Source organism: Peromyscus leucopus, chromosome 2, assembly GCF_004664715.2.
Source record: "Peromyscus leucopus breed LL Stock chromosome 2, UCI_PerLeu_2.1, whole genome shotgun sequence".
Lineage (NCBI taxonomy): Eukaryota > Metazoa > Chordata > Mammalia > Rodentia > Cricetidae > Peromyscus > Peromyscus leucopus.
Genome location: NC_051064.1, coordinates 57,023,686 through 57,040,038, shown reverse-complemented (window position 1 = coordinate 57,040,038; position 16,353 = coordinate 57,023,686). Strand labels below are relative to the sequence as shown.

The following is a 16,353-nucleotide window of genomic DNA, read 5'->3' as shown; positions in this document are numbered from 1 at the left end:
CATTTGGATATTTAATCATTCAAGCATTCAACACATATTTATGAAGTATTGATTATGAAGAGAGAAAAGGTAAATCTTTCATTTTCAGAAACTCTTTTTTTAAAGAGAGAAAAGAAGTTGAGAACTCTGTGATGAGTGCTTTAAAAACAGCAGATGAAGGCTTAAACCTGGGAGGCTGTGGGATGCCAGCACACACTGTACTACTGATACCACCTGTAATTAACTTGTGTCTCCCCCTTACACAAGTTCCTACAGATGAGCTTCCCCTCTGACTGCTCTCTTGATCCTGGCTCCCTTTTCTTCTCTGCCTAGCCCCACCCCACCTCTACTACCCCCCCAAAACCCCCTACACACAAAGAGAATCAAACATAGTAAGCTTGGTGGAAAACATCCCAGATGTTCAAGTAAGGAAAGGGCACCCAGAAAGCTGCACATTTGGGGCAGGGAATACAGGGGTTAATCCTGTCGCTATCATACTGAAAACGGGCAGATACCACTAAGTGAGGCTGAAACACAGAGTGAGCACCATCACCTACTGCACCCACACCACACTAATGCCCACCCAGAGAAGCTGGAGGGTTTACAGTGATCACACTCCCATGAAGGGGGAGCTGGAGGGTTTACAGTGATCACACTCCTGTGAAGGAGGAGCTGGAGGGTTTAGAGTGATCACACTCCTGTGAAGGAGGAGCTGGAGGGTTTACAGTGATCACACTCCTGTGAAGGAGGAGCTGGAGGGTTTACAGTGATCACACTCCCATGAAGGAGCAGCTGGAGGGTTTAGAGTGATCACACTCCCATGAAGGGGGACCTGGAGGGTTTACAGTGATCACACTCCCATGAAGGAGGAGCTGGAGGGTTTACAGTGATCACACTCCCATGAAGGGGGACCTGGAGGGTTTACAGTGATCACACTCCCATGAAGGAGGAGCTGGAGGGTTTACAATGATCACACTCCTATGAAGGAGGAGCTGGAGGGTTTACAGTGATCACACTCCCATGAAGGAGGAGCTGGAGGGTTTACAGTGATCACATTCCTGTGAAGGGGGACCTTGCTGCTGAAGGAAGGAAACTGCAGCACAGCTTTGGCAGAGAGGCTCCTGCCGTGAGGGACCAACCAACTGACATGGCTCAACAGGTAAAGGCACTCGCTGCCATGTCTGATGACCTGAGTTCAATCCCCAGGGCCCCCAGGGTGGAAAGACAGAACAAACTTCTGACCTCCACATGTGTACTATGGCACATATGAGTGTGTACGTGCACACACACACACACACACACACACACACACACACACACACACAGTACATGTGTAATAAAAAACTGAAACAGTTGCACAGGTTTGCAGTGAGCGGATATGGCTATTTCAGGCTTCTTGTATAGTCACTCTGTGTAGACACTGGAACTGGCTAACTGTCACCAACACTCTGAAGCATGACATTACATGAGACATGACAGTGTGGGCTGCACCTTCGATGTGCGCTCATTATGGCTCTAAGTTACTCAGTGCTTTCACTTCGACCCCAAGCATGATGTCAGAAGTGCCAGGGAGAGGACTTCAACTCTCGTGTGAGAATTCTGACAGATAAGATGTCCTCTTACCTCTCCAGATCTGCTAGTCTCTATCCTGACCACTGCTGGCACACTTCTCAGGTAGGCTTCTAGAGTGGGGTAACCCAGCTGCTTGAAGGGGATCCAGTCTCCAGTCAAAGATCGGTACTCTCCTTGGAGCCGGGGTAATGCTATCCCGTTCTTGTGAGACTGCAGGACAGCCCTTAGCATCTTGGAAACCAGATCTGCCTCCAGCATCTTTGCCTGTAAGAACACAGAAGAAGGTTACTATATCATGACGCATCAGTCTGTGAATGGGAAGAGATTTTGAGAGCTGAAGCTTTTCAGACTGTGCCACAAACGAGTGCTGAATGTCTCCTATGGGGGAATAATACAGGGAAATACAGATATTGACTACCACGGGAATGCGGGCTAAGTCAGAAAGGTACAGGAGGAGGGCTGATGGTCAGGACAGGAGGAAACCAAGGCTGCAGGGAGAATGCAGAGGCAGAGGTGTGGGCTGGGAGAGCAGGGCACAGGAGTGCTCTGAGAACTCCAGAGAGCCACGTGACTGACAGGACTGGAGGAGGATCCAAGCTGGAGAGGGAGCCAAAGGATACTAATGACTACATTTGTTAAAGTAATGCATCACTGAAGGGAGATCGAAGCAATGAGGGAAATAAAGTGGTCAGTTCTGATGGGAAAACTAATTGGAAGGATTTTCAGATGGGAGAATGCTTGGAAATGTGGAGAACTTGAAAATAAGGCCTGAGGAATTAAAAAACAAGCTAAAAGTAGTCAGGATGCAGAAGCCACAAGTAAGGGATCCAAATATCTGGCTAAGGCACGCTGGGTAGTAACCACTCGCAGAGTCATGGGCTGGAAGCAGGTTTGCAAGAGAGGAAGAGGTCGAGGTTCACTCTGGATGGGTAGAGGCTGGGTGTCCAAGGGCAGCCACATAGATATATTTACTAGGAACTCAAGTTAGAGGCCTGAGCTGGTAGATTCCCTGGTCTTCGGCATCCAGTATAGAAAACGACAAGGCTAAAGATGGATTTCTATAGAAGGTAGTCATGTAAGTACAGAAAAAAGGACTACAAAGACTGACAAAAATGAGGAAGAGGTAAGGAAAGGGGGATGGAAAGAAGAGGTAGAAGGGAGGGGGGAGAAGAGGAGGAGACAAGAGCTGCATCCCAGTGTCTCGCAGACCAAAGGAGAATCAACCGAATAAAGTTCAAGTGTCATGACTGGCCCAGACAGTGAAGCAGAACTGAAGGCCCAACGTGAGCACACACAACTACATCCATCTAACATCCAACAAAGACGCCAGCAGCATGCACTGGAGAAAGACGCGCGCGCGCGCAGCGTGCTTACCAAAAGTCCACGTCCGTATGTAGAAGAATGAAATCAGGCCCCTATCTATCATCACGCACAAAAAATTAACTCCAGATGGATAAAGAACTGTAGCTGGAGGGCTTCTCTCCAGGTTCCCCAAGCCCCGCAGCCCCACAATCCACTTATAAAATAATCACTCAGACGCTTATATCACTTATAAACTGTATGGCCATGGCAGGCTTCTCGCTAACTGTTCTTTTATCTTAAATTAACCCATTTTTATAAATCTATAGCTTGCCACGTGGCTGGTGGCTTACCGGCGTCTCTACATGCTCTTCTCCTCGCGGTGGCTGCCGTCTCTCCCCCAGCCTTCCGCTTCCCAGAATTCTCCTCTCTCCTTGTCCCACCTACCTCCTGCCTGGTCATTGGCCATCAGTGTTTTATTTACATAGAGTGATATCCACAGCACTTCCCTTTCTTCTTTTTTAAAAAGGAAGGTTTTAACTTTAACATGGTAAAATTACATATCACAAAACAATTACCGAGCAAGAATTATAGTTACAATATTAAAGAAGATGTCCTATCTATCTTATATTTGTGAGTTTAAGGTTTTATAGCTAACTTATCTTTTATCATAACTGAGGAAATTACGACTATCTAGCCTTCAACCAATCTTACCCATTACTCTAAAACTTGCTGCAGAACCTACAGTTAGTCTAACTGAGATTTAACTATCTGAGCTTTCTCACAGTACCCAACAGAGATAACATCACCCCCTAAACAGCAGGAAGCAATTCTAAGAAAACGACGCCCCTTCTCCCTTAGGTTTCATAATTCTCAGGGTTATGGATGACGGTTATAGGGTTGGGGGTGGAAGAAAATATTAACTCAGGATTGTAAAAAAAAAAAAAAAAAGAAGGGGTGGGGGGAGAAGAAATGGAACGGATAGGTATAAGATATGATGGTAAATCATTGTATATACTAGTAAACAAACTTAGTAAAATACCAATCTTAGATAATTTGCACTGTAATTTGTACTGTTATAGAATCTTATATGTTGATACAAATGTAGACTATTTTTATACTCCTGTTTAAGATAATTTGTATATTGATACAAATACAGAACTATATTTGTTATAATGTACATATATTTCTACTCTTATTTGAAACATTTTTATATTGATACAAATGTAAATTTATATCTGTCATACTTTATATATGTTCTACTTCTGTTTAGGATATTCGTATATTGATATATATTTAATATTATTGTCATATTGCATATCGCACTATATATTCCTACCTCTGTTATAAATATCTTGTGTATTGTCACAATTTTGAAGTCATCGTTCTTCACCATACATTTGCTTATAGACTGTTTACCTTATTTACGTGAAGCCTTAGTCCTTAGGTTATTTTGATAGATAAGATTTATAGATTTATAGTCGCCTATGTCATCTCTATAGTTACGTTAGTTAGGTTATCCAGATTTACAGATACATAGGTTAGATGGGCAGGTAATCTTCAAACACTTCATAGACCTGGAGAATATGGCATTTAAATAACTTAGAATTCTGTTGACGTGAGACACAATTGCTCCTGGCTGCACCAATTGATCCCGAGAGAATGTTGGGCTTCTAAGACATTTCCATTTGGAAGTTTGTCTTTTGGCACAAAATGGCCTACTGGGCAAAGAACTGCCCTTGCCTTGATGGCTGACAGTACAAATGCAATGCTCTCCTTTCTGGACAAGCGGGACACAAGGAAAGCGACCACTGTACTCTGCCAAGACAGGGGTAAGATGGTCTTTCAGAAATCCTGCTTCTGAAAATGGTCTGTCAGATACTCTAGGCCTGTAGCCAATTTGAATGCACCAACAATGCGGAGAAACATTAGGTGACTGTCCAGGCTGCCAGCTGTCTTGGTCTACTCTTGCAAGATTCCCGAAAGTTGCTTGCATCTGTCTTCCATTTCTCAGGTACCGTTATATTCCTTCTCAGGTCTTTGATGGGATTGAAGACTAGCAGTTATAGTTACAACTTAGTATATATAACATCTTAGATAGAACTTATTAAGTATTAGGTTCAGGTTCTTTAGGATAGGACACCTTTGAATGATCTTTATAATATGCTGTTTACCTATGCTCTATACTTCTCTGGATTTTAGTATGTGTTTCTTGCTTGATATTGTTTGCATTGGTTGTAGTTACATCTTATCTAGGTCATTATCTCTCATTATTTCTGGACAATATTTGATAACCATTCCTTTGTATATAGTCTTGTATTAGTTTTAGAACCTTCTTATTTAGACAAAAAGGGGGAGATGTAGTGGGTAGCCATTCCAACTTGGTTCTGGAAGTTCCAACCCCCATTGAGACTCTGGCAACTGTCACGCCTACGAGGCGGGGCGAGGGGAGGTGCCTGGGGACCCGGGAGCTGGATGGGCCAGCGCTCGCTCTGGGCGCTCTCTCGTGCCGGGACGCTGACCAGTGCAGATTGACTGTGTAGAGCTCCGGAGAACACCGTTGGACTGCATTACACCTTCCCCAGACCCTGCGACCTACCCATTACTTAATTTGTGAGTTTCGCCATTAAATAAATATCCTTTTAACTACGTGGAGTGGCCAAAATAATTTCTCCAATAAAGAACCTCAATGTAAAGCCCCCAACACTAAAACTGCTACAAGAACACATAGGCAGTACCCTACAAGATACAGGTGCAAGGAAGGACTTTGTGAACAGGACCCCAGTTTCCCAGGAATTGAGGCCAACAAGTGATGAGTGTGACTTCCTAAAGCTGAAGAGCTTCTGCCTGGCTGAAAGCACAGTCGACTGGGTGAGGAGGAAGCCCACAGAAAGGGAGAGAATCTTCGCCAGCTACACACCTAACAGAGGACTCACATCCAGAATATAGAAAGAACTAAAAAAAAGACTAGGCATCTGGAAAACAAATGGGCTTGGGACCTGAACAGCAAGTTCTCAAAAGACAACATAAAAATGGTTAAAAAAAAATCTCAAAAAAAAAAAAAAAAAAAAAAAAAAAAAAAAAAGTTCACTATCCCTAGCAGTTAGGGAAATGCAAATCAAAACAACTTTGAGATTTCATCTTACCACCACCCCCCCCACCCCCACCCCCGTCAGAACTGCGGTGATCGACAGCATGCTGGAGGAGATGTGGGGAAAAGGAGCCCTCGCTTACTGTTGGCGGGACTACAAACTGGCCCAATCCCTCTATAAACCAGTGTGGAAAACTACAGAACTGAAAATAAACCTGTCAGGGCCTCGCTATACTATCCTTGGATATCCCCAGCATGCACATGGCTTAAATGAAGACCAGGCCTCCTTCATTCGCAGGCTCGTGAAAAGTGAGTTCTTTGGCTACCCCACCCAAGCCCGCTTCTCCTTCCTCCCTAGGACGGTTTTCCACCCTTGTCCAGGAAAGGTGCTCTTCCTGTCTTCCTTTTTCTGCTGTGCAAGAGTGGCCAGCAGCAGTTTCCCAGGCAGGGCCGCTGTCTTAGGAAGGTAAGGAGGTGGAGAAAACCACACACCCCACTCAGGGTCTTAACTGTCACTGGAAAGCTGGGTCCAAGGCTTCACTCTCTAATGCCATCCCTTTCAATGTGCTTCCTTCTTTCAGGCCATGGACTTCCCAGACCCAGCAGGTGACATATGACGGTCGCCCTAACTGCCCGCCCTCTACGACAATCCTTAGTCATCATTTGTGCGAACAGGCAGAGGCATCAGAGACAGAGCTCATCTGTGGGCAACAGTGCACGCGCATCCTCAGTTTTCGCCTCCCACCCTTTCTACCTGCATGTCTGAATTCTGTTCTCTGGCGACTGCTTTAGCTAAGTGAAATCTTCTGAGCTGCCCTGGTAAAGTCTCATGCTGCACATACACCTGCTACTGACGTTCTCTTTCAAATCACACAGATCATAAAATTTTAAAAGTCCATATTTTACTATTTATTTCCACAGCAAAGCTGCTAACAAATAGGTGGTATATTTTGATTTTATTTGGTGGGGAGGACCTGGAGCCTGCAGCACGTTGTATCTGGGCCTGCTTTGGCTTGTGTGTCCAAATTCAATGCCAACAAGCAAAGAACACACTTACTGTCCTGGTCCAAGCTCCTTGTCCCAGGCCCCAGCATGGGAAGGTCCCCTCCCAGCAGTCTTATTCCTTCTACCTCAACCCAAGCCACCCCTGAAGATGGACGGCTGACATCCACCACTCCCCACCACCTCCACGAGGTCGCCCTAGACCATGCCAGGAGCATCTTTGCCTCTTAGCTGGTCTCTGCTCCACTTTCTCTTCTAGAATCTATTCTTCAGACCACATGTATCAACCAGAGCAGTCCTTACATACTAAATCCCATCATGCCATTCTTCTGCTCAAAACCTACATCCATCCTGTCGCATTCAGACAAGAAACCACAATCTGTCTATGCCTACCCCCACTTCTCTGACATCAAGTCTTTTCTTTTCTCTCCCTCACTCTACTGTCCTCATCCTTACCTTTCCCCGACTGTGCGGGAACAGCCCCACCTCAGGACCTTTGTGCTTGCCTGTCCCACACCCGGAAACTCCTTGCCCCGGGGTCAATACTGCTCTCTTCAGGTCAATACCGCAAGTGTCCTGTTCTCAGCAATGCTCTCCCTGGCCACCTGACTCACAGTCAGAGCCATTGTGCCGGCTGCGATGGTGACCTCTATTCCACTACTCTGCATTCCTGTCACCTTAATGTGTCTCGTCACCCAATAGTCATCAGGCTGCTGTCTCCTTCACTGCAGGATTTGTGTCTGTTCCCTGCAGACTCTTTAGTGTCTAGTCCCACAAGAGCTCAATGAATATTATACTGAATGAATGAGAAATTCTCCATCTAACTATCCATTCCCCTCCTCCTTCTACTCACTAAAATACAACACATGTGTGAGCTAGTACATGAATAACCACGAAGCCATTTGTTATTAAAACTGTCCTCAAGTTACATTGAGTGTTATAAACTAAAGAAGACTATTACTTTGTCACCAGATGAAAACCAATAGTTAAATTATTTCTGGGCTTCGAGTTCACAATGAGCAGGCAGTGGTCAGGATTATTAACTGTATTGCTTTAGGTATTCATCAAAAACAGAGGCACAGCTTAAAATAGTATTTTACAATACATGGTGCTTTAGAATGCCACAATTTATGAAACCTTTATCATGACATTTTTGTTTATCTGTTTATAATTTTTACAGATGGCAATTATACACTCCATGTACATAGGAATACCTTCATCTAAAAAAAATCAAGTGCTTTTAAAATTTTTTTTAATGAATCTTGAAAATCATTCATTACAAGCACAACAGTAAGGGAATTTCAACTTTTAGAGTCCAAAGGCAAAGTTTTGCGTATTCTCCAACCTTCTCCCCTTATTTCTGGTCTCTAAAAATGTTGTGGTAGATGCAAATTTGGTTTTCACTGAATTGAAGTTAAATTTAAGGCTTTTACCTTGTGAGTCTTGAACATCCTCTAAGACCAGGTGACTGTAGTGAGGCTAGGCAGAGAGAAACACAGAGTGGGCCTTCCATTTCTGTGAGACTGCAGATCCTCAGGCCCACATTCTTGAGGGCTGCCCAGTCAGTGCACAGGTTCCCTGAGCTAAGTGAGGCTCCCAAGCAGCAAACCAGAAATGGGCATGGGGAATTATTAGTCACAAAGCGAGCTTGCAAAGACCTGTCAATGAGGAAGAAATGCTGACAGACCACACTGAGTTTTCACTTCCTCTTGCTCTTCTTCTCCTTACTCATGCAGAACAGAAACATCAAACCAGCGTTGTACACACTTGAGCTACTCAAGAGACTTTTGCAGAAGAATGCTATGCTATGGGAAATGACCATGGATAAATACACTGGCTGGAAATAGAAAACAAGTTGAAAACTGGAGAAACTTCTAGTTTTGTGTTTAATTCATTATCGGAAGTTGTCTTGAGTCACTTGCTTGCCTTCTAAACACTTGTATCAACTGACAAGTTTGCTGAGCAAGCCAGTGGGTCTCCATGATTTCTCTCGTAACAAGTAGGCAAATACACTTTGGCAAATGGTCGAAGACAGTGTAGGACATGGACCCTACCTCAGAAAGAGGACCTGGGAATAGCAAAGAATGATACAGGCTGTTGTGTAACAGTTTCTCTAGATTGAAGCACTCCACCTGTAGGGAAGCTCCTTAAACAGGAAGGTAAGCAACTCAGAATAGCTTCAGGAAATCCCTGAAACTGACCAATTTCACTAGGCCCCTCCCAGTCAGAAGAAAAACTAAAAGCCAAGCGCCCCTCTCAGCCAAGTCAAGATGAAAAGTAGACTATCAGATAAGCCCAGCTGCCTGGAAGAGATTTAAAACAACTGAGTCACTTGGAAGTGACACTCTCAACCTGTTAAGCTGCCTATAGGCTGTGCAGTGTGCTCCAGGTTTCCAGCTTCTGTGAGATGTCACCCATGCTGGGGTGGGCTTTGGTGATGCAGCAGTCTTTTGAGTCATTTCTGCTGCTATAAGTAACTCCTCAGCCATATTCCTGTAAGTAACCCCAATAAAACTGGTTCACCAAGCTGGACTTTGGTGGCATCTATACTTTGGTTTGCCATGGGCTTCTTATCTGGCGTGAGCAGGTGTGTGCATAGCATCTCCACAAGAAAAGCTTTGCCACATAACCTAGGCACCTTAACACCACCTCCTTAAAACAGTAAGCTTAAAAATGAGGAAGCTGGAGCTTGGGAGATGGCTTAGTGCGTCAAGTGTTTGCTGCACATGAATACCTGAGTTCAGAACTCCAGCATCAAGTCAAAAGCAGACACAGTGGCTTGTCTCTGTAATCCCAATGAGGGAGGAAGGTGGAGACACAAAGATCCCTGGGGCTCAGTGAACAGTCTACCCAACTCAGGTCCAACTCAACCCATGCTCCAGGCCTAGTGGGAAACTGTCTCAAAAAAAAAAAAAAAAAAGAGGAAGACACTCAATGCTGACCTCTGGCCTCGACACCCATGCGCACACAAGTGCAGAAACACCAATGAACACTACATATTTACACACATAAAACATGAAGAAACTAGGGGTGGAGAGATGGCTTGACGTTAAAAGTACTTTCTGCTCTTGCACAGGACCTGGGTTCTGTCCTCAGCCACCACATGGCAGCTCACACCTGCCTGTAGCTCCAGTTTCGGGGGATCCAATGGTCTTCTGACTTCCACAGGCACCAGGAACACCAGGTACGCATACACACATGCAGGTAAAACGCTCATACGCATAAAATAAATACATCTTTAAAAAACATAACTCTGAAAACTGAGGAAATGGAGGCCCATGGCTATGTCTTCTGGCTCTTACTATTTTATGACCACAATCAACCCACCTCTTGTCCCCTGATTTCCAAATAAACCTTTCTTTCTGAGGACACCACCAACCTAGATGCGTGCTTAGTGACAACCTTCAAAACTGGAAACAGGCCTGGCACAGGCTGATTTAACAGAGATGCATCCTAATCCAATAGAATGTCACATGTTGCAGAAACTCTGTGAACCTGACTGCTCCTCACTTTCCATCATCCTTTCCCTCTCCTCCAAGCTACCCACGCCACTGCAAATGCCCTAGTACTAATGCTGTATAAAAAGTGCAGAACATCAAATTTAAATGTACATAGGGGGGTACTGGAGACAGAAATCCAGGGCCTTCTGCATGCTAGGCAAGGGTTCTACCTCTGAGCTACATTCCAACCCTGAATTTAAACAATTTACATGACTTCAAACAATGCTCACTCTATTTTAAAACTATGTTGTGTAAAACTGCCCTTTTTCTTTGATTAAACCTAAAATGATTCAAGGAGGTCTTATTTTGAAGAACCTGTGGACGTTTTTGTTGTTTGCCTGAGACAGGGTCTCACTCCCTATGATGCTCACGCTGGTCTCAAACTTCAGATCCTCCTGCCTTTGCCTGTAAGCGCTGGGATCCAGATGTGCACCACCACACACAACTGAGTTCTGACGCATTTCCAACAGAGGTTTTCTGATGCTGTCTACCACTGACTGGGGTATTGCGCAGGCAAGTACCCATATGCTCCTGGTGTCCTACGGTTATGGGTGTCACCAACCAACCACAGCGGCACCAGTCTGGCTCTCATCTCTGTTTTTTCTGCTGCTAAGTTTCTCTCTTTTTTTTCCAACTATTTTTAACTGAATAGTTTGTCTTCTCTTTCTCACCACAATTTTCCCATCATAAATTCTAATCACCCAAACAAACCCAAAGAATTACTAGGGTAAACTCTTAACCTCTTAGCTACTTGATCTGTGCTGAAGAATCCGTACATCTCACTAGAGTAGTGGTTCTCAACCTGTGGTTCACAACTTCTGGTTGCATATTAGATATTAATATTACAATTCATAACAGTAGCAAATGAAATAATTTTATGAAGTAGCAATGAAATAATTTTATGGTTGGGGTCACCACAACCTAAGGAACTGTATTAAAGGGTTGCAGCATTAGGAAGGTTGAGAACCACTGCTCTAAAGAATATCCTTAAGGTCTTACATGATCTTACCAAGTAGGGACCTAAAAGCCCCAATAAGTGTGTGCTGAAGACTTTAGACATCAATTAGCTAACTCAAGCCTTTCATCTTAGAAAGCAGTAAACAGCCTCAGAGAGGGGAGGAATGTGTCTACGATACTTACCCAGCAATTTCTCATATTGCAAGGTGTGTGGGTTGTTTTTTTTTTCTTTTTAATTTAAAAGACAGCCCCCTATGTAGCTCTCCATCAGCCACTAGAGTGCTGGGATTAGAGGTATGCACCACCACACCCAGTGGGCACAAGCTTAAGGGCTATTATTTTCTTTCCAATGATAGTCTACTTGTTGAATCTAAGTAAGTCTACCTACAACTGGTTTTTAAAGGAAAGAGTAATTATCTTCCTGAAAGGTTTTTAGGAAGTAATTCTCCTTTTTATTCTTGTTATTTCAAATTATTTACTTTGGCCAGTATATAAATTTATCTAAGTAAGAGGTCTCTGTTAGGCTACACTAGAGAAAAAACCCTGCAACGATTGAGAAAGTGGTCAGGAGTCGTGGTCTCAACACTAGTTCTAACTACCGTACCTGTGCCTTTTCGAGTAGTCTCTTTTTTCATGTGGAGGATGATTGTGGGCAAGAGCTATTGGTTCTCTGCTTTCCTCAGGTTCCTTTGAGGAGGAAGTGGGTGTTGAAGAATATTATTTTAAGATCTATTACATTCGTTTATGCCGTGGAATATTTGTTTAATGATGCAAAGATGTGTTCCGTTCTTTTATGTTGCATTTAACTCTGTGAAGCTGTGTTACTTTGCCTGTCTAAAACACCTGATTGGTCTAATAAAGAGAAGAATGGCCAATAGCAGTCAGGAGAAAGGAAGGGGTTGGCAGACAGAGAGAATAAACAGAAGTCTTGAGAGAGAAAAGATCAAGGAGCAAGAAGAGAGAGGACACCGGGGGCCAGTCACCCAGCTACACAGCAAGCCACAGAGTAAGAAGTAAAGAAAAGATATACAGAAACAGAGAAGGATAAAAGCCCAGAGGCAAAAGATAGACTAGTACATGAGCTAAGTTTAAAAAAAAAGCTGGCTAATAACAAGCCAAGCTAAGGCCAGGCATTCATAAGAATAAGACTCTGTGTGTGATTTAATTGGGAGCTGGGTGGCAGGCCCCCCAAAAGAGCCAAAGAGCAAAGAGTAAATAAATAAATAAATAAATAATAAGACAAACAAAAACCACAAATGGGCTCCAAAGTTCCGATGGAAATTACAGGGTTGCTTGCTCATGACGACGTTGCACAGGCTGACTATCAAGTCTGCTTGGAATCTCCTGGGTTGTCTTGGTTCAGAAGCTCTGCCTGGCACACACTTCAACTGAAAATTACAAAACTGACTACTTTTTGTTTGTCTGCAAAGACAGGCTCTGGGCCCTTGGGGAATGTGTGAAAACAATGAAGGACAGTGATGGGAACCAAGGGAAGAAAAACCAAGTCTGGCACAAAGAAAGAAAAGCCAATTCATATAAAAATGAAAGTCGAATTCACTCCAAGCAACAACAAACTCCTGATCCATGGAAGCATCCAGACACTTTTTTCCTACATCAAAGCTCAGTTCTTGTTGTCTATACTTCATCAAACACAAAACAAGCACGCAGAATTTAATTATAAAGTGTATTCTTTACATTTCTAGCAGACATCCAATTATATTAGAAAGAAAAGTTAAAAAAGAAAGCTCCTTCTAGAGTTCCAAACTCTTGATATAAAGCACACTAGTTCACTCAGCCATGTTCATGGGGCGCATTTAAAAGGGTATTAGCGGGGATTACGTTTCACTTCCAATCCACAGGGACTAAAATCTGAGGGCACTGCCAGGTGCTGCCTCACTGTCTTAGCAAAGAGGGAATCTACGAAAGAGACGGGAAGGGCTCCTCGAGGAGCTGTGGACTCCGCAACCAGCACGGTACTTTGCATGTAACTGAAGTTCAACTATGTCATCTCGGCGCAACTGCAAAAATCTCCACCATGTGCCAATTTATCCTATAAAAAGATCCGTGTGTTCCTGTCCTCAAAAACCTTGAAGTCTCAACCTGTAAAATATGGGCAGTTCGGTGAAAGGAAGAGAGTTCGCCACTTTGGACGATTATTATTATGAGCCGAAGGATTTACCTTATCTTGAAAACACTTCGAAGGTTAACTATTACCATTTGGCACACGAAAAAGCAGGCTCAGAGAAAGGGTGCAATTTATTCCCGACCTCACAATTAAGCTTTGAAGCCCAGATGCCAATACATATCAGCAAGGGCCGCACTGTAGAATGCCACACTTCATTCACGCCAGGGGGCTCGGGAAGAGACAGGGACTTAGTTCTAAATTTCACTTCTACCACTAAGGCGTTTCCATTCCCAACAACATTTCTCTGCATACGTCCACCTGCAGAGTCGAGGTGGTTGGTTACCAACCCGAATAGAGATTTCCTTGGTTGGTCTGTAGTGGCAGTGTCAGAAACCTTTGGGGCTGGGTCTTGACTAACATCTATACACAGCTCCCTTCCTTGCGCCCCAAAATGACAGGGGAGTGGCAGCCCTGGATATTAACAGAAATGTACCCCTCAAGCGGATGGGCAGTAGAAAAGCTGTCAGCTCCGACTTCCAAGACAACTTCTCCGTGGATGCTTGTTTCCTCCCCAGCGCTCACGGTTAACAGGAACGGCTACGTGTAGGTCCTGCCTGATGTGCGCGGCCTGCACGGGCCGGTCTCGAGGCGGAGGCCGCCGCAGTGTGGCCCGCGGGCAGGCACAACTGCGACGAGCTCGGTACCGCTGCCCCGCACGGGCGGCCGCGGCCGGTTGCTCCTGCCCAGGAGGGAGCGCACTCAGATCTGCGCGCCGCCCACGCCCCCCTCTGCATCTCCGGCTGCACCGCGGCCTCCCCGGTGGACGCCGGCCCACGTCCCGGGGCGTCACGCACGACGCTCTGGAACCCCGCCGCGTCGGGGACCAGGCCCGGGCCTGAGTCGCCGCGCCCAGCCGCTGTCCCGCCCGAGCCCTGCCGTCCCGCAGCCTGCCCCGCGTCGCCCGCACCTGTCGCGCCCCGACCTGAGCTCACCTGGGTCCCGGGGGCCGGCGGCCCACGCCCTCACCTCTGGGCCCGGCTCCCTCCGCCGCCGCCGCCAGGGCCCCCGACGCGGCCGCCGCCCACTTTCGGTTTCCCCCGCACTGCTGGAGCCGCGGCTTGGGAATCACCTAAAGCCCGCCTCTAGGCCCCGGCCCGCCACACCACGCCCCGCCCCTCGGCCGCCGGGGCTCGGCTGGGCTCTACGCAGGCGCAGGCGCTCAGGTCACCGCCGCCCACTCCGGGGTCCGCGGGTGAGAAGGGAAACCGACGCCGCCTAGCGGTTCCTGCGCGTGCGCACGCCGGGCTGGTGCTCGGGGCAGTGGGCTTCACACTCCTTCCACAAAGTTCATTCTCTTCAGCATCTCAATAGTTTCTTTTCATTGTCGTCAACAGTCCGACCCTCTTTGGAGGAGGGCGACCACACTAAAATGCCAGCCTCCTTGTTTCCTTCTTTTCTGCTTTGTCACATCTCCTTGCACCTGGATAGCTGAACCGCTTTCATCCACTACCCTAAAACTAAAGCCATCTGAGGACAGGGATCTTAGGATGCTGCCCAGTATGCAATAAGCATGAAATACATACTTGTCAAATTCGTTCATTCATTCTAAAAGTGTGGAATATCTGCTGTTTACGCACCCCTTCACAGTAATTCCACTAACATTTAATGCCTGATTTGCCTTGAACCCACCACAAACACTTCTCACCATTCTGTGTGCTTTTGCTGAGCGCTTGCTGCTTACTCAACCAGCGTTTTTGACAGTTTGAAGTATACTTGCCATACGATAAGCTGCACGATTCAAATGTACATTTGGTATATTTCGAATACATACTACAAAGACACCATCACAGAAATTAACATAACGAGCATAACCACACCTTCAAAAGTTCTCCCTTTCTATACTATTTACCTCATGTCCCATTTCTTAGTCCTGTAACGGCTCTATTACTTTTACTATAGATCTGCTTGCTTCTTCTGGGGTTGTATATAAATGTAATTATTCCATATATGTTGGGGAATATTATTTTAAGATGTGTTACATTTATTTATGCTGTGGAACGTTTGCTTTAATGATGCAAAGATGTGTTGCATTCCTTTATGTTGCATTTGTTTAACTCTGTGAAAACACCTGATGGTCTAATAAAGAACTGAATGTCCAATAGCAAGGCAGGAGAAAGGATAGGTGGGGTTGGCAGGCAGAAAGAATAAATAGGAGGAGAACATTAGAGGAAGGACGAGCAAGAAGAGAGATCAAGGAGCGAGAAAAGAAGGGGCCAGCCACACAGCCACACACACAGCCAGCCACGGAGTAAGAGTGAGAGTAAGATTACAGATGTAAGAAAAGGAAAAAGCCCAGAGGCAAAAGTTAGACAGATGATTTAAGTTAAGAAAAGCTGGCAAGAAACAAGTCAAGCTAAGGTCGGGCATTTATAAGTAATAATAAGCCTCCATGTGTATATTTATCTGGGAGCTGGGTGGCGGGCCCCCAAAGAGCAAAGAGCCAAAAGATCAAGAAAGCAACCAACTACATGTATGTATTGTCTTTGGGGGAAGGGTCTGGCTTTCTTCACTCAGCAGAATTCTATTGAGATTCATCTGTGTTGTTGCATATACTAGAAGTTTATATCCTTTTCTCACTGAGTTTCCATTGTGTGGATGGCATGTCCACCCCCAGATATTGACCCAAGACAAAGGAAAGAGTTTATCTGTCACAGACCTGTACAAAAATGTTTAAATCAGCTTTGCTTGCAATACCTAAAATTAAAGATAGCATAAATATTCTTCAGTGGGTGAGTGGATAATTAACTGTTATGGACTCAATACCTGCT

General features: G+C 45.2%; 1 protein-coding gene across 1 annotated transcript in view; it reads right to left on the bottom strand.

Moving 5' to 3' along the window:
- The window catches only part of Tdrd7 (tudor domain containing 7), a 63,614-nt gene extending 48,971 nt beyond the window's left edge, over positions 1 to 14,643 (bottom strand). The window contains exons 1-2 of the mRNA XM_028882800.2: positions 14,518 to 14,643; positions 1,603 to 1,815 (exon numbers count right to left, since the gene is read on the bottom strand). Of these exons, the coding sequence (XP_028738633.1) occupies positions 1,603 to 1,809 (207 nt within the window). The 5' untranslated portion in view covers positions 1,810 to 1,815; positions 14,518 to 14,643. The remainder of the gene's footprint in view (positions 1 to 1,602; positions 1,816 to 14,517) is intronic.
- Between the last annotated feature and the right edge of the window lie 1,710 nt (positions 14,644 to 16,353).